General features: G+C 55.0%; 1 protein-coding gene across 5 annotated transcripts in view; it reads right to left on the bottom strand.

Annotated features, from left to right (window-relative positions):
- ARHGAP39 (Rho GTPase activating protein 39) overlaps positions 1 to 22,321 on the bottom strand; it is a 150,183-nt gene that overhangs the window by 3,692 nt on the left and 124,170 nt on the right. For 4 of the 5 annotated variants that reach the window (XM_069780199.1, XM_069780200.1, XM_069780198.1 and 1 more), the window contains 7 exons: positions 13,408 to 14,815; positions 7,954 to 8,515; positions 5,866 to 5,958; positions 2,985 to 3,058; positions 1,002 to 1,201; positions 436 to 527; positions 174 to 343 (listed from right to left, as the gene is read on the bottom strand). In XM_069780199.1, the coding sequence (XP_069636300.1) occupies positions 174 to 343; positions 436 to 527; positions 1,002 to 1,201; positions 2,985 to 3,058; positions 5,866 to 5,958; positions 7,954 to 8,515; positions 13,408 to 14,815 (2,599 nt within the window). The remainder of the gene's footprint in view (positions 1 to 173; positions 344 to 435; positions 528 to 1,001; positions 1,202 to 2,984; positions 3,059 to 5,865; positions 5,959 to 7,953; positions 8,516 to 13,407; positions 14,816 to 22,321) is intronic. The other variant, XM_069780201.1, reaches the window with a different exon arrangement.

Raw genomic sequence — 22,321 nt, 5'->3', positions numbered from 1 at the left:
TGGTGGGGAGACGAGTGGAGGGACCGCGTGGACCTCCTGGTTCTTGGATGAGATGGGGGGGGTCACCACGTGGGTAACCCCACGGCAACTCGGGGAACCCAAAGCCACCTCAAGAGAGGCAACCGGGCTGGAAGGTAGCCCCAGGGGGGACATGGGGAAGGTCCCGGCCGTACCTGTAGGAAGCGGATGAGGTAGCACAGCACCATTTTATTGATCCTGGGCAGAGAGTGGACGACAGCGATGGCCGCCTCGGGGTTCTCGTAGTGAGTGATGCACTGCTCGTAAAACTCGTGGGGGATCAGTGGCTCCTCCAGCTCCCGGTACCAGAGCTTCAGCAGGGAGGCTGGGGAAAGGGGGGGGAGAAGATGGGGAAATGTGAGACCTGGTGGGTGGAGGGCCTGATTCTGCACCCCACCCAGCACCCTGGGGTCCTACCGGGAACGTGGGGGTCCTCCAAGCCGGTGGGGATCTTCCACTGGTCCACCTGCAGCTTGAGCGCGTTGACCTCATCGATGTCACCGGGGACTCTGCAGGGGGAAGAGATGTCGGTCCCCAAATAAGAGATGGGGACCCGACTGCCTAATGCCCCGCCCCGGGCTTTGGGGGGGTCCCCTTGGGTGCAGGTGGGGCTCAAGGAGAGCCAAGAGGGGACATCAGCTGGGGGTGGAGGCTTTGGGACCTGTTGCTGCCCCACAGCGACGTGGCATCCTGCTGTGCTGTGGGGCCGGGGGGATTGCGCGCGGGCCCCAAGACACCGACGTGACTCTGGTGGACACCAGAGAACGGGCGTGACCCTGCTGTGGAGAAATCCCCACGGCCTTGGAGCAAGGAGAAGTTGGGGGGCTGCTCTCTGCCCCATGGGGAGGAGAAAGGCACCCATGGGGACATGGGGAGAGACACAGCTGCCCCACGATGAGGTGACTCATTATGGCTTTTCCCCATGAGAAGGTCTGGGCTGCCACCATCCTGGGGGGTCTCCCCGCAGCCGTAGGTGGCTTTACCTGAAGATGCCCTCGGTCTGGTCCCCGTTGAGCGCCAGGACCTCCTCGGAGAGGCGGGTCTGCACCCAGGGCAGCTGCCGGTCGGGGTACCGCTCCTTCTGCATGTTGATGATGTCCTGCAGGGAGCTGCCAAACATGGAAGGGTTGAAGACGGCGTTCTTGGCATGGCGAATCTCCTCGATGTTCGGCTTCTTCAGGCCCTGCGAGAGACAAGAGAGGCCAGTGGCGGCGTCAGGAGCTGCGGCCGGTGTCCCTGCAGCCGGGACGGGCATGTGGGGTCCTGCTCAATCCCAGTACCCCACGGCCGAGCATCCAGGGCTGGTTGCCACGCATCCAGAGCCCAAAGCCCATCGCATGATGGAGACAGCAGATGGAGCCATGGATGAACTCCGGCCAAGGTCTCCAGTGGCGCCACGCGCCAGAAGCTGAGTGCCGAAATGCAGCCGGTGGGCAGGTGCCTCCACCCATCACCTTGATTCGAAAGCAAATCCAGCCCTGGGGACTCTCCCCACGGTGCTTGGTAGGACCCCCATGCTCTACCGCCCGTGGGGTCACGGCAACGCTGGAGCATCTACACCAATGAGCCGCGTAGGGAGGAAGATGAGCCACAGCTCTGGGATGCTTCTGGAAAGCAGAGCACCAGCACCGTGGTAGGTCCATCTGTGGCTGCTTGAAGCGGGGGCATCAGTACCGGCACCGGATCCTGCGCGGTGCAGGGTCAGGGGAAACCTCTGGGTTCCCTCTCCGTCTGGGCTGGTGGTTCGGTCACAGGAGGGCACTGGTGTTCCTCCAACCACGCAGGAGATGTGCGTGGCCATGGCAGGATGCAGAAGGGATGGAGTTGGTGAATGTGTGCGTGGTGGGATGAAGCGGTGGATGCGTGCGTGGTGGGATGTGGAAGAGGAGATGGACGCGGTGGATGCGTGCGTGGTGGGATGTGGAAGAGGAGATGGACGTGGTGGATGCGTGCGTGGTGGGATGAAGAGGAGATGGATGCAGTGGAGGCGTGTGTGGTGGGATGAAGAGGAGATGGACATGGTAGATGTGTGCGTGGTGGGATGAGGAGGAGATGGACGCAGTGGAGGTGTGTGTGGTAGGATGAAGAGGAGATGGACGCGGTGGAGGTGTGCGTGGTGGGATGAAGAGGAGATGGACGCAGTGGAGGTGTGTGTGGTGGGATGAAGAGGAGATGGATGCGGTGGAGGTGTGCGTGGTGGGATGAAGAGGAGTTGGATGCAGCTGCCTGACAGCTGGATCTGGCCCAGCCAACAGAAGGAGCCACCCCAGCCGTGCCTCAAGCTGCTGGTGGGGTCCAGGTCCTCAATCACTCCTGTCTGCCTTCAAAGTTCATCAGGATACGGCCATCGATGAGCCCTTGGTGAGCCCGGCTGCTGTGGACCAAGGAGGGGCCCCACCGTCTCTCCTCTACTCCCACAAAACAAGGAGGGGGAAACTGAGGCAGCCGTGGTGGTGGTGGTGGCCATGAAAAGCACCCCAGGCTGTAAATTAATCCCTCTCCGGGGTGTTTTATTAAATAAATCAGTGATGACCCCAGGGATGGATCTGGCTCAACAAGCTGCTGTGGTGATGGCGATCTGGGAGAAGCGGGGGGCCAGCAGGGCAGCCCCCCCCCCGCCAAAAGCCAGGGAGATGGGAGCTGCTGGAGCTGCCTTTTCAATCCTTGCCACGGTTTTGCTCTCAGGATCATTTCCTTAATCCCAGTGTGATCCCTTGGTGGTGGGTAGTTTTGGGAAGGACCTGGGGGACCCCAGAGGAGATGCAGTGATGGACAAACCACGCCGGAGCATCCTCACCACGGGTCTGGCACAAGCTGCCACGCTGTTTCCAGCGGTCTCCAGCTTCATCCCTCCCTCCTCCTCCTCTTCCAGACCCCATCCCCAAATCCCAGCAGCCCCCTCGGTGGTCCCGGCCAGGGTTAGCCACCCACCGCTGCCCTCCCCGTGCCCAACGGTCGGACGATACCTTCTTGGCTCCCGTCAGAGCTGCCTTCTGCAGCTTGTTGTAGCAGTACTTGGCGTAAGTGCTTATTGCCACCCCTGCAAGAGAAAACAGAGTGGGTGGGTGGGTGGGGGTGTCAGATCTGGGTCATGGGGGGGGGCCATAGGGGGGGGTCTGTGTGTGCCCTGCCAAGGGGTTGAAGCTCATCCCGGCTCCAGGAGGGTGTCAGGGTCCCCCCCCGGGATGCGGGGCAGCACTGGTGCTGCTCCGTCTCTGTCCCCATCACCGCTGCTGGGGGGGGTGTTTGAAGAGGACGAGGTTTCCCCCCTCCCACCCTGACCCCGGACCCTTCTTGCAAGGAGTGTCCCCACAACTCAACCCGCTCCCCAAGAGCCTCAGACCTTGGAGAAGCCACAACCTCGTACCCACCAAACACGGAGGCTCGGAGCCCCCTCAGCTCCAGCCTCTTCCCGCTCGCTCCGGTGGCCTCGTGCAGGGATGTCCCGGCTTTTGGGGCCGATTTTTTCACCCCGCAGCCATCGCTTCCACTGTCACCGCCCACCCTACACCATCCATCGTCTCCTGATGCCACCACTTCTACCCTCATCCCTCTCCGCACCATCCATCCTTTCCTCCTGATGTTCTTCAGCAACGAAATGGCACCCTCAAACCTTGGAGCGTTCCCCAGCTGCCAATGGGCTCATCCCAAGGGAGATGCTCCACATCCCCCAGCTGAGAGCCCCGGGGACCTGGTGGTACCTTCTAGACCACCCCAGAAGAGGCTGACAGCCCCAGAAATTCTTCCAAGAGCCTAAAAATAGGCAAATTGAACAAAAAATTCCATCATCCGGGACCTTCTCTTCCTTCAGAAGCTTTGAAACCACGACGCCAGCACCAGTCCTGCCATCGGCGCGGCTTTTGCGCCACTGGAGCCGTGTGTCCCGCCCCATTCCAAACCCGTCCTGCTGGTGAGAACGGTCCAGGAGCTAAAAATATGCTTTTTCTATTTAATATTGGTGCAAAAGAGGGGAAAATAGGGCTTCTGCAGAAGAGCCGGTGGCTGGCGGCCACTTGCTGTCCCGACCCCTGATGGGTGCTTTTTGGTTAAAACCAAACTTGGGGACTTGGGATCATCTACTTTTCCCTCCATCCCTGATGCTGTTGTCTTCCAAGGGTTTCCCTGATGGTTTTTGGGCACAGTAAATGCTCCAGGGGGGAGCTGATGGATGCATGGGGGGGGGTCTGAAGCCACCCTGAAGGAGGTGGCTTGGGGGATGTCGAGAACTGGGTGACCTCAAATCTGGTGCCCATTGATCGAATCATGGAATGGTTTGGGTTGGAAGGGACCTTTGAAGGTCACCTAGTCCGACCCCCTGCCATGGGCAGGGACATCTTCAACCAGATCAGGTTGGTTCTTTGGATGCAGCCCAGGAGACAGTTGGCCTCCTGGCACGTTGCCGGCTCACGTCCCCCTTGTCACCCACCCGTGTCCCCAGGTCCTTCACCACTCTCCGTCCCTTCATCCCCCAGCCTGTACGGATACGGGGGATCGCCCCCACCAGGGTGCAGGACCTTGCCCTTGGCCTGCTTGAACTTCCTGGGGGTTCACATGGGCCCCACTTCTCCAGCCTGTCCAGGTCCCTCAGGCGGGTCAACCCCACCACTCGGCTCGGTGTCATCGCCAAACCGGCTGAGGGTGCACTCGATCCCACCGTCTACATCGTCGATGAAGAGATTAAACAGCAACCTTCACTCATGGATGCGCTTAAAACCATTTCTTGGGGTGTCTCCACCCCACCCCAGCTCCAGGTCCCAGCCCCACCATCGCTGGGGCTCCAGGTTGAGGTCCCTCACCTTGCGCTGGGAACCTCTTGGTTTCATCCGGGATGCCGAGCCTTCACCGGCATCCTGCTCCGGCAAACCACGCCAAAAACCAGAGGGATGCCGGGAAAAGGGGCTCATCCCACGTCCCCGTCCCCCCATTCCGCCCCACCGCTGATGGCCACGGCACCAAGGGTGCTCGTGCCCACCTCGGGGTCATCCATCAAACACCGAGAAAACCCGTCAGCACCTTCTATGTGGCTCCGCTTAATTAAATTCCTGCCTTCCCCCTCTTGCTAACGGCTATTAAATTGATATATAATATTATAGTTGTGTATATCATGTTAAAATTATACGATATATACTTTAATATTATATATTTATAGATAACATTGTATATAACTGTCGATAATGTTTTCTATATTTCTATATAGATTTCTATGTATTTCTAAATGTCTATATTTCTAAATTATTTATATGATATTATCGTTGTAAAAATATCTGTTTTGTTATATGTAACTCTATATAATGTTATACATATCTATAACATTATACAGAATGGTCTACAGTTATATCTTAGATTTGTTTGTTATATATTACTCAAACGTTAAAAAATATGTTTACTTTGTAACATTATATGTATTTATCCATTATATATAACGTTCTGCATATCGCGTATGTATGCGATATATACCATTACACAATGTACGTAACATTACATACAACGTGATGTCTATAACGTTACATATAACGTGATAACATCGTGCGTAACACCGTAAAATGGGATCCATCCAGCCCATCCACGTCTCCAGCCGTAGAGACGACGTTTAGCCGTGGTCCCTCTCCCGAGTCCTCCTTCCCACCTACTTCTGCCACCCCGGGCTCGCCCCCGGCCCCCCGGCGGCCCCCCGCGGCCCCCGGCACGCGCAGCCCCTCCGAGCGCCCGGCGGGAGCAGAGCCGAGGGGAGCTGGGGGTGCGGGGGGGGGGAGGAGGAGGAGGAGGAGGAGGAGGAGGAGGAGGAGGTCGGCGACGAGGGCTGAGAGAAAGAAGGCCCAAGCGAGCGAGCGGTGAGGCGGCCCCTACCATCGTGCTCTTCGATATAGGGCTTGGGTTTCTTTCTCAATTTGGGTTTCTTCTTATTGGTCCTTTCCAGGATTTCTTTAATGTGCTGGGTCACTGGGAAACAAACAAAGCGATGAAGACAAGGGGATGGAACGGGGGGGGGGGGAGTGAAACTGGGGGTGGAAATGGGAAGGAAAAGACAAATGAACACTGAAACTGGAAAATAAAGTGAAACTGTAAGTGAAAACAATGGAAGTTTAAAAAAAATAAATCGGAAAATAAAAGGGAAAAGACAATGAAATTCAAATGAAAAGAAAATTAAAAAATCAAAAATGAAAAAGAAATAAAACACAAATGAAAAGAAAAAGAAATAAAATTGAAAATTAAAAGAAAATAAAAATAAAAATGAAATAAAATCAAGCTGAAAACAAAACTGAAAAATAATTAAATAAAATAAAAAGAAAGAAAATGAAACTGAAAATAAAACTGAAAAGAAAAATAATAAAATGAAGTAAAAATGAATGAAAATAAAAATACAATAGAAATTATTAAAATGAAAAATGAAAATAAAAAGTAAAATAGAAATTAAAATGAAAATAAAATTAAAAAATAAAAAGAAATGAAAATGAAAGTAAAAATGAAAAAATAAAATCAAGCTGAAAATAAAACTGAAAAAAAATTAAATAAAAAGAAATAAAATGAAACTGAAAATAAAACTGAAAAAAATAATAAAATGAAATAAAAATAAATGAAAATGAAAATAAATGAAATAAAATAGAAATGAAAATAAAATGAAAATAAAAATAAAAATAAAAATGAAATAAAATCAAGCTGAAAATAAAACTGAAAAAAATCAAATAAAATCAAGTGAAACTGAAAATAAAACTGAAAAATAATAAATGAAATGAAAACAAATGAAAATGAAAATGAAAAATAAAATAGAAATGAAAATGAAAACAAATAAAAATGGAAATAAAAACGGAAATAAAACTAAACATGAAATACAAAATAAAAATGAAAATTAAAACTAAAAATGAAATAAAAATTAAAAATGAAAATAAAGACTAAAACCCATCGGGTGACGGCTGGCGGGGCCGGGTGGCAGAGCACGGCTGGAGCGGAGCTGAGCGCAGGCACGCTGCTGAAGGGGGGCTCGGGGGAGAGCCTCTCCCGGCGGAGCGCTGGTTTCTGCCACCGGCGCGCCGAATCCAGCGTGAGCGCGGAGATGGCGACGAAATGAGCTTGACGCCTCCGCTGCGGGCGGGCTGGGGGGACGACACCTGCCGTCGGTGCCACCATGGTGGGGGTCTTCCCCCCCGGTGGGACCCACCCGTGTGCCGGCTCCAACCGGGCACGCCGGCGCCGGGGCCGGCTGCCCTCGGGGACGCTCTCGCACGCGGGACTTTCTCGCCCACCCTACGCCTTCCTTTCCCCGTGGACGCCTGGGTTGGGTTCATCTCCTCTTGTCCCCAAGCCGGCCGGATCCACCAGGGCTCCGTGTGACGCCGGCGTCGCCCAGACCTCCTGGCTTGGTCCCTGGGGAGCCGAAGGGCACCCGAAAACAACAGTCCTACAATTCCCACCCATTTGGGGTCAACTAGCCCAAATTTATGTCTCTTCTATCTGCCGTGACCAAAAACCACCTCGGGAGCTGAGAATCGAGCTGGCTCCCCTTCCAGCATGGGTTTTTTTTTTTTGATCCAAAGCTACTTGAGAAGCCAGAAGAAGCATCTGGAGATATCAGAGAATCACAGAACGGTTTGGGTTGGGAGGGACCTCTAAAGGTGTCCTCATGGGCCAGGCGAGGTCCTGGGAACTCTCGCTTACGGCCACCCCCAGCCGAGGTGACGCTGAGCCTGCAGCAAAGGTGTCAAAGCTCATTTCGCGTTGGGTCTCGTGCTGGATTTCCGTGCGCCGGGGAGGAAAGGACGGTGGCAAAGGCACCGCCACTCTTGCTGCACCTCCGGGAGGGCGGTTGGATGAGTTCCTCACCCACCTTTCAACAAGGAGACTCATGAATGCGAAGGGGGAAGGAACAAAATAATAATAAATAAATGGGTTGCGACATCAGCAGGGGCCAAAGCCACCGGGCAGCCGTTTCTCTCTTACCTTTAGTGTCATTCACTGGATCCATGTGCCTGTAAATGTATCCTTCTAGGTAGGAATGAAATTTGGGAGTGGGTGGGAAAAAGGCCAAACAAATGGCCATGAGCTCCCAGCCCCGGGCCAGGCTCTCGTAACGGAAGTTCTCGGTGGTCTGCCGGCACAGCTGGATGTAGAGCTCGTCTCTCAGACCCTGCATGCTCCAGCCTTTGGTGGCGATCTCCAAGGCCACGTTGAGCTGGTCCGTCTTGGCCCGCCGATCCCCCATGTACATCTGAATCAGTTTAAATATCTCGCACGCCTCTTTCTTGACGTTGCGGTCGTTGGTCATGATCATGGGTTTCTTGATGGACTCGCTGCTCCAGGCCAGCATGTTGGCGATGGACACCTTCCTGCGGAAGAGCCCTTGGGTGTGCTTGTTGAAGTGCTTGGAGGCCCAGTTCTCAATGTCCGTCTCTGAGGAGGGCTTCCGCAGGTTGAAGGTGGGGAAGACACAGCTGGCGCTAGGCATCATGTTCCTGGTCTGTCTGCTGCTCTCGAACTGGGCGCAGGCACCGAGATCCTCTGACTAGGAGACAACAGCCAGACAAGTCAAGGTTACTAACAGCATGGCCTCACCACCAAACCAACCAACCAACAAGCCAGCCAACCAACCAACCAACAAGCCAGCCAACCAACCAACAAGCCAGCCAACCAACCAACCAACAAGCCAGCCAACCAACAAGCCAGCCAGCCAACCAACAAACCAGCCAACCAACAAACCAGCCAACCAACCAACCAACCAGCCAACCAACCAACCAGCCAACCAACCAACAAACCAGCCAACCAACCAACCATTACAGCATCAAGAGCTTGCCCCACGCTCAACCCAAAAGCTACGTCCTCTCCAAGGAGCTGCTCCTTAATCCCATCATGGGCAAGCGGAGCTGGCCTGGCGCCAGCGGCCAGGCAGCTCGTGGCATTGGTCGGCATCGGGAGGGAAGGGACCAGTGGGTGGATAAGCGAAGCCACCCAAAAGCTGATGTGCTGGACTCCGTTCACACCTGGGACCCCAGTTTGCACTGAGGCTTTGCAGTCATGGACAGAAGAAGCTGGTGGCTATCAATAAGGTGGGGGAAGCAAAGGGCAAGTGGCTTCAGGTTCCACCAGTCCTTCGGGCACACCGGGAAGGGGACACACTCACCTGTAACCAGCCCCCCAAATAACCCCTTCTCCGCAGAGCCACGTTCGAGCATGGTTCTCCAGCGGCCACATACCCAGCAGGAGGCTGGTGGCTCCTCCAAACCATGATCAAAATGGCTGGTGTTCCTTTATATCCCACATGCGGAGGGACACAAGCTGTCCAGGATCTAACCTGCAGAGCACCCAGCTGGGTAGGACCTCTGCAGAGCAAAGGGTACCCCTTGCAAAGCAGTGCCCTTCTACTACTGGAGCCAGCACAGCTTAGGGATATCACCCCAGGAGGTGGAGGGACACCCAAACAGCTGATGACCGGCATGGAGAAAGGCAAACAAGGACACTTGGGATGGACTGCTCCCCGGTCTGCAGCCAGCCAATGTGGCTTCATCGTCTGTCAGCTCCCTCTTCTGCAAATGCAAGTCCGGGCCAGCATCACCTGGGTTTGGTGGCCCTGGGGACGTGACTCATAGGCAGGCAGGAGGCGAGTCCTTCCCATCCAGAGGTGACATTGCTGTCCCCACCTTGCGCAGGGGAACCGTGTCGGTGGCCCCGAGCAGGGACCATGTGTGAGGTGACTGCAACAGTGCCACGGCCTTGGGGCTGGGCTTTAGATGAGGAACAGAAGAAGAAAAGCAGGAGGCAGAACCAAGGTGGAAAGAGCCAGGGCCATGTGGAGGTGGCAAGTCCAGGAGGAGACAAGGAAGCCACCCAAATTGCCACTACAGCTGCTGGTAGACAACTGAGCCTCTGCTTCATCAAACAAGTCAAGGTTCTTGTCTCTTCGCTCAACAGCTCGTCCCTTCCCAGTGTTGAGGTCTCCTCTTCTTACTGACATCACTCAGCTCCCACCTTGCACCACGGTGATGACAGCAGGGACCTGGCCATGGGGACACGGGACCTTCACCTCTTGAGGGACCTCACCCTGCCTTTCCTATGGACACCAGATCACCCAAAAGGTCCTTCTGTGTCCTCCAACCTGCTGGTCAGTTGAAGGCACGTGGGGTTTTCTGGGTGGAAGGAGATGCAACATTTGCTCTGAGGCTTCTCGCTTAGCAGCCATTGGTGCCGTGGCTCTTCCAGAAACCAGTCCACGAGCTGGGCCACAGCCACGCTGTTCACCCAGGGCACCCACAGAGAAGCAAAGGACCACGTCAGCTGGGGACACCAGCCTTCTCCACACATCCACTCCAGCGGACAGTGTGGGCAGGCTGGGGAGTGACACAGGCAGCAAAATGCGATGGATCCTCTACTGCTAGTGCCAATATAAAATTAGCCCCAATTAGCACAGTCCTAAATGAACTAGACCTACAACAAAGGGATAAGCAACTGGGTGTCAATGGCAGCTGGCCATGACCTCCTGGCAGGGTGCTGCCGCTGCCCGTCCCGTGGGGTGACCCTCCTTTCAGCTCAGGGATTAGGGGAACACTCAAACCCAGAAGCAAACTCAAGCATGCTGTGGGGGAACGAGGTCCTGGTGCCACGTGGGTGGGGTTCAGATGCACCCCCGTGCGGGGCCAATGTGGGGACACACCATCGGTGACACCGGCCACGTCCCCGTCACTTGTGCCGCTCCATCACATCTCCTATGTGCTTCTCTCCTCTGCCAGGTCTCCGTATCTCCCTGCATGTCATCCTCAGTGTCGTTTTGTTCCTGTTTTCTTCTCCGTTTCTGGCACATCTTGCTGTCATGGACAGCGTGATAAACCTCCGCACAAAGCTCCCACCATGGCCGGTCGCAGGTCTGGGCCCACTGCAAGAGGCTTCCACTCCAACCAGCAATGAAGGTTCCCCAGCTGATGGGGGCATAGGAAACCAAATTAAAATCATGCGACAATCTTAGACATGATCATCAAATGGTTTGGGTTGGGAAAGACCTTCAAAGGTCATCTAGACCACTCCCCTGCAATGAGCAGGGACATCTTCAACTAGATCAGGTTGCTCAGAGCCCCGTCCAACCTGACCTGGAATGTTTCCAGGGATGGGGCATCGACCACCTCTCTGGGCAACCTGGGCCAGTGTTTCACCACCCTGGCTGGAAATCTGCTCTTCCTGAGCCTGAGGGCAACATCAGACAGGGGCAACCAGACAGAAACACCTGGGCAGCAGAAGAGAGTCCCACTACCTCCCGAGCTCCACGCAGAAGGCATAGGATCACTAATGGTGGCAGCTGTTCCTCCTGGCCAACGTGAGCACCCAAAGCAGATTTGGAGCTCTTCGGTTTTGGGTTTGAACCTCCTTGTGCGGCACCGAGTGCTTGGGGACACTTGTGCATGGGGAATATTCTTCTGCTGCCTTTGGTTGCAATGCCCCATTGTTTTCCTTACACATTCCCATAGGCAAAAAAGGGATTTTCCAGATTATTTGCTGTTTCCCAGGTCCACGTCCAGGATCTCCTCCTTGCTGATACCAAGCTCCATCTTCCAGGCAGTTTTCGAGGTTGGATTGCTCTTGCCAGGGCAACTATCCCTGCACACAGCATCATCAATCCATTTTTAAAAAGCCATTATAGCCTTTCCTAGTGTCCTTACATGAACCTTTGATGTATCCAAAAGCAAATCAAGTGGTCTTCCTCCGGTAACCCTTGTCTTCACCTCCCCACCTCTGCAGCCCACCTCTGGGCTTTTCTGGCTGCGGAGACATGGGCAGCATCACTGTCTTTGCCCAGAGCGGGGCACTACAGGTCAGAGGGGCAGATTTTGGGTGATGGATGCTAGAGGGGAAAGGACATGAGAGCTGAAAGCCTGAAGCCAGGAGCTGCTGCTGGGAAACATCTGATGGGCTGGAAGATGGGCACAGGGGATGCATCAGCTCCAGCAGGTCCAGGTCAGAGACCATGGGGGGCTATCAGCAGCAGGAGGGCTACACCCTCACAAAAATGGTCTGTGGGAGCCCCAGGAGCTCCTCTGGGATGGGAGCTTGGGGCAGGAGGGGTCTCCAGGACCGGGGCGGCTCAGTCCCAGGGAGGGAACAGGCAGCTCAGAGCCCTGGGAAGCAGATCGTGGAAAGCTGGTGTGCCTGTGGCTGTTTCATCCCAAGGTTTTGAGGGACCAGCTTGCTATGGAGCAACTTCTTTGAGGGATCAGCTTGCTAAGCACAAGCTTTGAGGGACCGGCTTGCTATGGAGCAACTTCTTTGAGGGACCAACTTGCAAAGGACCAACTTCTATGAGAAAGCAAATCTGGCAGCCAGATCAGCAGTGCTGTCAATCCCAACATGCCAGGGAGAAGACAGAGGCAGGACCTCTATGGGGTGCTGCCTGTGATCAGATGGGACAGCCTGCACTGGTGGGACGAAGCTCCTCAACTTACTTTCAGTACTCACTGGGAAAAACTCCTGCCGTAACCGGAAATTGCCTCGGAGTTACTGGTGGGTCCAGTGATGGGTTCAGCCACCACCTGGATGGCTGGAGCTGGGATTGGTGGGTCAACACCCCAACTCAAACGTGGCGCTGCCCATCCCTGCTCACCACGAAAGCCAAGGGCCAGCGGCGCTGCTCCAGCACCTCGAACCGCTACGGCCTGGAACAACCTGGTGAGCAAACCCTCATTTCTGGCAGAGGACCCCTTTGAAAATGGAAGCAGGTGGAGAGAGCAGAAAGGGGCTGATGTTTGATGCCTTTTACACACCCTGGCCATCTCCCCTCGCTCTGCAGAAGGGACATCCCTGCTCACATGTCTCCTACAGCTGGATGGGGACCGGAGATGGCATTTTGGGCGTCCCCAGAATCCAGCGCTCTCGGAGGATGCTACGAAGCCCAGGCTGAGCCACTGCAGGCTTGGTAGGGGAAATCTCCTGCACTGCCGCTGTCTGACGGTGACATGACGTGAAATGCAAGGAGATGAGTTACTGCAGAGCCCACGAGCCCCGTGCGTGTGCCGGGAGCACCGAGCACAGCCGGGGACGGGTGCTGGGGGTCCAGGAGCTGGCTCCCACCGAGCAGCAGCCAGACCGAGGGAGGAGAAGCAGCACCCGAAGCCGCGGCACAGGGCTGGGGCTGCCACAGCACAGAGGTGCCCGTGCGGCGCTCGGTAGCTATGAAAGCATGGGATTGCCCTGGGGACCATCCCGCTGGATCTGCAGCGGAGGCAGGGATTTAAACCGGCTTTACAAGAAGAAGGAGCTTTAACCAGGAGGGCGGCAGGGACGCTGCGCTGCCACGCGGTGTGGTCTGACTTAACCCGGTGCGGCACCCGAGGAGATGCCGAGCGGCGGGCAAGGGTTGGTGGTGTGGGGCACGCGGTTAAGCCCCCCCAACGCTGAGGACATCCCCGAGGACGTTACCTGAGATGGATGCAGGTAGGGCTCGGGGGAGGCCAGGTTGGTCTGCACGGAGACGCTCTTCTCCAGCAGGATCTGGGGGAAGCCCAGCTTCTCGAAGGTGTTCCTTTTCCAGTGCTTGTTCTCCTGCTGCGCCAACGCCTCGTCCTCGCTGAAGGCTCGCACCACCGGACCTGGCATGGGCAAAGGGAGGGCACCGTCGCTCTCGTAGCCCGAACCGTCCTTTTGGGAATCCCAGCTGCTCCGTTGTTTCATATGGTAGTGGGCTTGCTGGGCTTCCCAAGCCAGGCGTGCCTGTGCCAAAAAGGGCTCGGGGAAGCCCCGTGCCGCCTCCGCCTCCGCCGCCTTGCTCTCCGTACGGTTCATCGGTGACCTGTTGGGTCCCGGGGTGGCTCGTTCCTCACCCAGCATCTGCTCGCCCAACACCTCCCGGTCCCCCGAGCCATCCGTGGAGGAGGCGTTGGGGTCGTGCGATAGGGAAGGCTTTCGGCTTTTCCTCTTTCTGGTGGAGGGTGAGTAGCCGGTGGAGGACAAAGTGTCCTGTTGGCTGGACCACGACATGGAGTCCTCGCCCTGGGCCACCTGGCCACCCGTTGGGCCAGGGCAGAAGTCGGGTCCCTCCATGCTGCTGTAGTCACCCGATTTGATCTCCAAGCGTTGGTCCCGGACCAGGCAGGGGCTGTGCTGCAGCGAGTAGGAGCCACCGATGGGGTTGGGGGAATATTTGTGCCTCAACCCCGTCTTCATCTTGGGGCTGGAGCCCGACTGCTCGACGTAGACCAGTTGCCTGACGTACTCCTTGCCGGCGGGGCTGTACTCCAGGCTCATGAACCGGTCGGGACACTTCTGTTTGGTGAGCACCAACTGCTGGTAGGGTGAGTTGGAGCCTTGCTTGGGCGATTGCAGGAAGGGGTGAGGTTTACGGATGGGTGATTTCTGCGGCGAGCCGGCTTTGTAGCTCCCGCTGGCTTCGTACTGCATGTCCACAGGGGGTTCATCATAGATGGGAGCCTGGTACTCCATGGGGGGTTCCTCATAGAGGGGGGGCTCATAAGCGTAGCGGGGCGAGGAGGGTTGCGACTCGCTGGAGTGCTTGCGGTGCTGGGCTTGGAGCGGGGAGCAGAAGGAGTCCCCCCGGCCGAGCAGCGGCGAGCAGCTGCCCACGTGCTCGGCCCTCTTCAAGAAGGGCGACTGCTTCCTCTCCGGGAAGAAAACAGAGTTGTCGGTGTCGGGGGCGAAGGTTTGTAGGTTGGGCGACTGTTGTCCCCCCGAGGGTCGCCGCGAACGGGTGCCCGGTTGGTTTTCGGGGGTGTAGCCGTTGCCTTGGTGCATGAGGAAGCTGGGCTCGCGGTCGGTCACTTTGATCAGCATCCGCTCCTTGGTGCCGGCGTTCCATCGCAGGGACGACGTCCTGCGGGGAGAAACACAGCACCGCCATCAGCGAGGAAAGCCCCCCGTGCCCACAGGTGGGCAGACTCCCCCGAAATGCTGCCCCGAGACCTCCCCAGACCCTTGGCTGCAGCAGAGCCCAAAGGATGGACATGCCCGAGCACCCCGAGCCTCTCCCATCAGGTGAAGACCACACTGGTGATAGAGAGACCAGGGCATTGTCACCGTCCCAAACGCAGTGGGCACCAGCCCGCAGCCCCCCCCCGGCTCCCACAGACCTCAGCAACCCCCAGGGTGCACGAAGGACACGCAGGTTGGAAAGCCAAGCCCTGAAAAGCGATGACACCCCTTGGGGTACATCTCTAGGAGACAGCCCTGACTCAGCCCTCCCCGCTCGTGCCTTGGTGCTTCTTAGAGCCGAACGGCGATGGAGGAGCGAGCACAGCCACCCGCTGGGGACAAGCCTTGGGGCAGTTGTACGTTGGGTGACAGTTTCATGGGTGTTTGGGAATGCAGTCCTTGCAGGGACTTGTCCCATCCCAGGGCAAGAAGGAGAAGACATGTACGCACAGCACCATCTCTCCTGCCTCTTCTTGCTTTCCATTCCCTGCAGCACGCAGGATTACCCCATCTCACCCCCTCCATCCAGCCCCCTGCCCGGGATTAACACCCTCCTCCGGTTCCCAGCTGGACCTGGGTTATGTTAAACCCAGGAAAAAACAATAATCCCAAGCATTGTTTAAAAAGAAATTGAAGGCAAAAAGCTTCAGACTTTACCCCCTCTGCTGCAAAGGGAGTCCACGGTGGGGGGACAGGGCAGAGGACTGAACCTCTGCCTGCGGTTTGGCTCCTTTGGGGACGCTAAATAGCTTGGGGAGGGGGCTTGAAAACACAACCCTGACCTGTGCAGAGATGTCCCAGCCGCACGAAACGCGAAACCCCACTGCCTCGTACCCAAAGGCCGTGGGGCAGCTCCTTGTGGCAGCACTGAAGTGGAGTACTGACATGCTGGGGCAGGGAGGAGAGGGACAGCTTAGCCAACTGCCTAAACCCACGCGACAGATGGACACCTCAGTCTCCAAAGGGATGGAGCACAAACGCCGCAGGAGATGAGAGCAGCAGCTGCCCTCCATCCCCTTCATCGCCCCCAAAAAACCCTAGGGCCAGCCCTGGATGAGCATCTCACCACAGCTGTGAGGATGTGCAAGAGGCACATGGAGAAGCGAGCAAGAGCTGGAGCTGCGGTGGCAGATGCCCACGGCTTCCATTTCTTGATGCTCAAGCTCACTGCGTCCCTCAGCCACTTTGCATCCCACGTGATGATGCCCTGCGCGCTTCCACTGAACGTCTTTCAACGTGGAGCGTCCTACAGCATCTTGCTGTTGTCCGACTCGCAGATCCTGTACCTGCACACCCCAAACCCACACAGCATCGGGCTGGAAACTGCCTGTTGGAGCCTGTTTCATACGTATGACATGCACGTGTCAGCAAGTGCCAACGTGGACCTTCTTAATTCTGAGATGTGAATAATCATCCCTAAATCGCCACCCAACAGGCAGCTTCTGTGGCACTCCTGGTGCAAGCACGGGTGAAAGCTCAGCTGGGCAACGCGCTCAGGGCACCAGGAGCTCACTCAAGCAGGGCTTAGTGGAGATGAGCTCGTCCACATGTGGAAAAATCCTGGAGCCTCCAACCAGAGCCAGGATGAGACCTCCTTCACCTCTATCTCAAGTCCATCTTCTTGTTAAGGCATTTGATAGTCCTGGTGGGTAACATCTCCTCTGAATAGCGACGCATCCCGCAAAGCTGGGTCCCCCATCACTGATGCTCCAGTAGCATGTCCACAGGTTCTCCGTTTCAACCCCAACTGCAATTTGCAATGAATCAAAGAGGTTTTTTTTTTCCTCTTTATTAATAATTCACGGGCAGAAATAATTATAATCTCAGGATAATCTTGGCCCTGCAGGATTAACTCCCTGGAAATGGGTTGCAGGGAGCTGTGCGACCTGGGCAAGGCTGGTTGGGCTCCATCTGGCCTGGTCAAACCTTCCTCTCAGGGCTGCTCTGTGTCCTGGGATAAGCAAGAAAGCCCAAGAGGTGGGGAGCAACTCAACCCTTCTCAAATGAATCCACCTCTCCTGGGGCAGCTCCGAACTGGCAGATCATCCACCGTGGAAAAACTGCCCCTCTACAGGAGGGTGGACATCAAGACTTGGACTGACTCACTACCTCAAGTTACCACCTCGTCACAAAAGTAAAGTATCAAATACTCAGAGGAGCAAAACTTCACCAAGCTTGGGCTTCAGCCTTAGACATGTCTATGCTGCTCCAGCCTCAAAGGCAACTATTACTTCGTTTGGGACGTTGCCCACCACGTTGCCAGTGTGCTGCTGTCAGATGGGGAGTAGGAGAAAATAATTTCATAACATCATCATAAACTTGGGCAAGAGCCAGGAAAGAAATCTCCCAGCAGTAGGATGTGACGTTGGAGCTGGGCAGAGATGCCTCCATCCCTGTCACTCCCCAAACTGAAGGCACACCAGGGATGTGGTTTGCACCTTGTTCTCCCCCAAATGTTGGGTGACCTTTGGGGACTAACCCTTCTTCTGTGCTCCATGGAGCCCGTTGGTGGGAAATGCGCCCATCAGGAAGGGCAGGAGCTGGACACCACTGGCTGCAGCCTTGTCACCTGGCTCAGGTTCATTCTCCAGGGCTGTCCCAATGCACAGCATCTCCAATGAAGGACACAGTGACCTCACACCATGAAGACTTGGCCCAAGAATTGGCTCACGCTTCTCCTCCTGCCCCCAAAAAGCAGTTGAGAGTATGAGACTGAGTTACTGCCAGCTCCATACTGGATCTCTTGAACCTGGTGACCCACAGCTTTCATTGACTCCAGGTCACTGGAGCCTCTTCTCATGATGAAATCCCAGAGATGAGAGAGGTTGATGCCCAGCAGAAGAGGGCCTTTCCACTCCTTTTTGGCAGCATGCACCATCTCCAGATGCCCCACCACCAGCACAGCTCTCAGAGGTCACAGTGAGCAGCCCACCAGCCTTGGCCCCAGTTCTGGTGCCAAAACACCCCATTTGACATCTTGCCCAATGCACATTTCTCACCACTCACCACTCTCAGTGGATCTCGTGGATCCTAAGAGCTGGAGGCAGCCCTCCTTTTGCCAAGTTACCCATTAAATAAGAATTAAACCTTCTACCCTGCTTTTGTGGAAGCACATCTACAAGCGAGATCTTCTGCATCATGTCCTGAAGGTTGAAGATGGCTCCTTGTGTCTTCAGGAGGACAGCAGAACCATTAGCTCTGGCCAGCTCATGCTGCCTTCCCCACTCCTACCCGCTTAAGACCATGCTTTGATTTTCTTCTTTGCTACTCCAGTTCTCACCAGTCTTTCCCACCTTGTCCAAAAGATTTCATGGCCACTGGTTGGGGGGCTCTGCAAGAAAAGGCTCTTCTGCCCCTGCATGGCCCAGCGCAGTGGAGTGGCACATGGATCACCCCAACTAACAGAGGTTTTTCATCTGCTCAGTCCATGTTTCAAGTCCTTGGGAGATGCCATCCAGGCAGGGGACACTCAGGAGGAAGAGCAGAGGTGGTTTTTATGGAGGTGCCGAAAGCATCGCCTGCCTCGCAGGAGGGATCTGTGCTGGAGTTCGCTGCTGTCTCCAAAGCACAGGGAAGCACATTTTGTTATCAATTCCTCTCTGAGTCCCACGCTGGCACAGAAGATACCCGAGGCACCGTCTGCTCTCCCAGTTCATTCCTTTCTCATTCTCAGTTATTTTTTCACAGCCACTTGTCCTTTCTGTCCTTCAGAAAAAGGTGGAGTGAGTCCAATTACCGAGTTTTGCAGAAAAAAGCCCACAAAGAGGCATATATAAATATCTCCCTGCATGAGGCTCCACTATCTCCCAGCACCCTGCTCGTTGCTTGCCCATGACTTTGTCTTTGCTCCAGGGGGTGTGGGGAACAATTTGTTCCTTCCCTTTCCGCAGCAGCCTTTCGAGCTCCTGAGGACTTGAGCTTCCTGCCAGCTTCTTGCCATTGAAGACCTGCACGAGTTTGGGTCCCTCCATGCTGATTGTTGGATCTCAACCAGTCATTGAGCCCTTCCAGACCCCCGAAACTCCCTCCACAAGCATAGCAGCACGCCCAGACCAGCATAAACTATCGGCGCAGGGTGACAAGGGAAAGCCTTGCCGGGTCAGAAATGCCAAGAAACGCTTGGCTGCATCGCCCAGCATCAACAAACCAAAATGATGAGTGAGGTGAGAAGATAGATCTGCTACGGAGATCACCAAGGACTGATTTCATCCCCCGCCCGCTCCATCATTAATGGGCGGATTTCCTACCAGCACCGGGGCAGCGGGTCCGGAGGCAGCGTGATACCAGCAGGCGAGAAGGGATTATGAACCCACCAGCAATGAATCACCATCCCACTGCTGCATGGACGTTAACTGAGGTCTCCTCTTCCTTCATCAATTATCTGACCACAGAGGACGCTAATTTATTTTCACCATGGTTACTAACTGCAGTAATTACAGCCTTGGTCACTGGCCTGCCCTTAATATTCTTCAGCAACCACTGCTGGCTGCATGCCTCCTCCATGGACATCATCCTGGTCATGCCACCAAATTAGCGAGCTCAAGGTCCGGTTTTCAGGTCGGGAAGCCCAAGGTGCTCTTGCAAGGATGCAGCTTGCTGCTTAACCCACCCTGCGGGACCCAGCACGTCCTCATCACCTCCGCTCTGGCTCACGCTGCCAGTTAGGACCACGGTTGAGCAGCCACCAGGACAGATGGGGACTTGCATCTTGAGGATGACAAACTAGAAGAAAAAGGGATGGATAATTGGACTAAGGCTGGCCAGGAGCCAGGGGAATCAGACCTGGAGTGATGCGGCAGGGCTGCCGGACTGGGACACTCCTGCTCATCTCATGAGGGCTGTGGGGCACCAGTTCTGGGTTCCTCATGTGCTTTTTGATGCTTTCAGTGCTGGCTTTCCCATTAAGGATCAGCATACAAGCGACTGGTGGGTGGGCTCTGTGTTTTGGAGCAACTCGAGCATCTTCCTTCGGTCCCTGCACTCTGCTTTTATGAGATTCAATTTCTTCAGCCTTCAGACTACCAAAGCTAAAATGCTGCAAGCTTGATTTCCAGCTAATGTAAATGGAAAGCAGCCTCTTGCTCTGCTCCTGCACATGCTGCTTTTCCTGCCCGGACCACGTACTAAGGTCTTGGCCAAGGGTCTTGGCCACGTCAGCCGGGGCTTTTGGGGAGGAACCGGGATGGCGCAGCCGAGGCAGAGCACCATCCCCGGGATATGCCGTGTGGCTCCTCCAATGGTTAATGCACACGGATGCCATTGCTCACCGCCAAGGATCTAATGGACCCTGTAAACATATGGGCAGAAATCCAAGGAGATGGTGGCACCCCACAGTCTGGAGTGATGGCAGAAGGCTGCGTTGTCTGCAGAAGCTCTTAGATCTCCCTACAATTACCCCAAACCCCATCGAAGCAAAACTTGGCTTCATTCTTCATGTGAACAAATGGAAACACCCTCCCCCACTGCTCTACAGGGAGTACAGGAACATACGTGCTTCTGATGGTTAAAATGGCTGAAATGCTGTTTTTGAGATTCTGAAGAAGAATCACAAATTCTATCAAGAGCCTAGTTGTTAAGTCAGGTTTATACATGCAACTCCTTGGCTGCAGGATGCAGCTTCTGCGGGGATCTCCTCCCCTAAAAGGGCTTCATGAGCCCTTGGTCGCTCTCCGTTTCTTCTGCTCTTCCCCTCCTGCCCAACTGAAGGTCACTCATCTTCATTAATAAGCTGCTTTTTATATACAGACCCCAAAACTTTCAAGGCAAGAAAGCAGAAGAACCAGTGAGGATTGCCAGCAAAGCCAGGCAGTGTGTCCCACCCAGAGGTCCTTGCACTGGGGGTCCTGCCGTGAGCACCAGCTGCCTTCGGGTTTCTTAATCATTTGCAAGCAACATTCATGACCCATGGGAGTAGCTCTTTGAGTCGCCAAGTGATGGACCGTATCTTCTGCTTGTTAACGTGGGGTCAGTATCCATCACCACTTGCACGGTCCAGCTTTGGCACCGTCAAAGCGGCATACCCAGTACAGTGGAAATTATCATCAGGTTTTCTGCATCCCATGGGCTGGATCTTGCACTGTCACTCACTGGGTGACACATAACTAACCCCCATCCATGCTGGACTCATCCCCTGAAAGCAGAGGACACTGCCCACAGACATCTCCAAGTACTTTGCAACCCTAGACCAAATCTCACAGCTCCTGTTGGCATGTCCCTGCATCCTCCATCTGCTTTCAATGGCAAGACTCATCACACGAGGGAAGGATAAGCAATTTTAGGGAACTTGTGGTGGGACAGGAACAAGCAAATTGTTCTCCTGGTAGCTAGTTCCTTCTCCGGAGCAGGTAAAGAAATTGTTTCTGGTCTCGAGTATGACCAGAAGCCACGAGCACCAGCACCCACCTCCCACTGCTGCTGAGAAACAGGTTTCCCCAATTAATTCTCTAACCTGGGATGAGACCGTACTGGCTCATTAGCGATTTGCAGCACATCATAGAGGAAGGGGAGACTCCAGGCACCTCCTTGGGGTCCCCTAAACCTCATGGGTGGATGACTGGGAGTCAAGGTCTTTGCTGTCTGCTCCAGGGCCACCTGCAAGCCCAAGTCCTTGTTACCTCTCCCCTTTCTGCTACTCCTTTCCTCGCATTTTTCTATTACAGATAGACAAGTAATTTAAACTCCAGCCATGTACATGGGTGCTTTGTTTTTGGAGATGAGGTTGAGGCTCTTGCTTGCTTTTAGGTATGAACTCCCAGCACGGCAGAAGGAGTCATTAAAGGCTGTAATGCCAAATGGCCGCCAAGGAGTGATTAATGGTCATCGCCCTAAAAATATCAGCAACCTTGGAAAGCCTCTGCAACACACGGCCCTGACAACACTTGGCAAAGCAATGCTGCCCGAGAGGCACAAGCTGCCATCAGCGTGTCACCTTCGTATCATCTAGCCCCTTCTCCTCCTGCTCCTGCGGGTGACTCCGGCACTGCTACAGTTAGAAAGAGCAGGACATACAGAAGGTGTCCCCAAAGCCCCCCAGATGCACCAAGGTGACACCAGCTGGACCACAAAGGCCAGAGGACGATGGGGATGCGCGGCCATTCTCCTGCATCAGCAAAGTTATTTGCAAAAGAGCAAGACACCTCCAAAGCTACGGGAGGTCAACCTGCTGGCATTCCTCTGCCTCTTCGGATAAAATGAGGGGAGACCAGCACCTCCGTAAGGAGTCAAAACCAGGGAAAGCTGGGGCGGGATACCTTCCCCTGACACCCTGAAACATCGTGTTCCCTCAATGCCACCTGGGTCACATCTATGGCTTGGGTGACGTCTATAGTCTGGGTGACACCGGCAGCCAGAGCAGAGTCCTGGCCATGCTCTGGGATGCGGCAACACCGCAAAGCGCGGCGCGAGGCAC

Source organism: Haliaeetus albicilla, chromosome 3 (genome assembly GCF_947461875.1).
Source record: "Haliaeetus albicilla chromosome 3, bHalAlb1.1, whole genome shotgun sequence".
Classification (NCBI taxonomy): domain Eukaryota; kingdom Metazoa; phylum Chordata; class Aves; order Accipitriformes; family Accipitridae; genus Haliaeetus; species Haliaeetus albicilla.
This window is presented reverse-complemented; position numbering and strand designations above follow the sequence as displayed.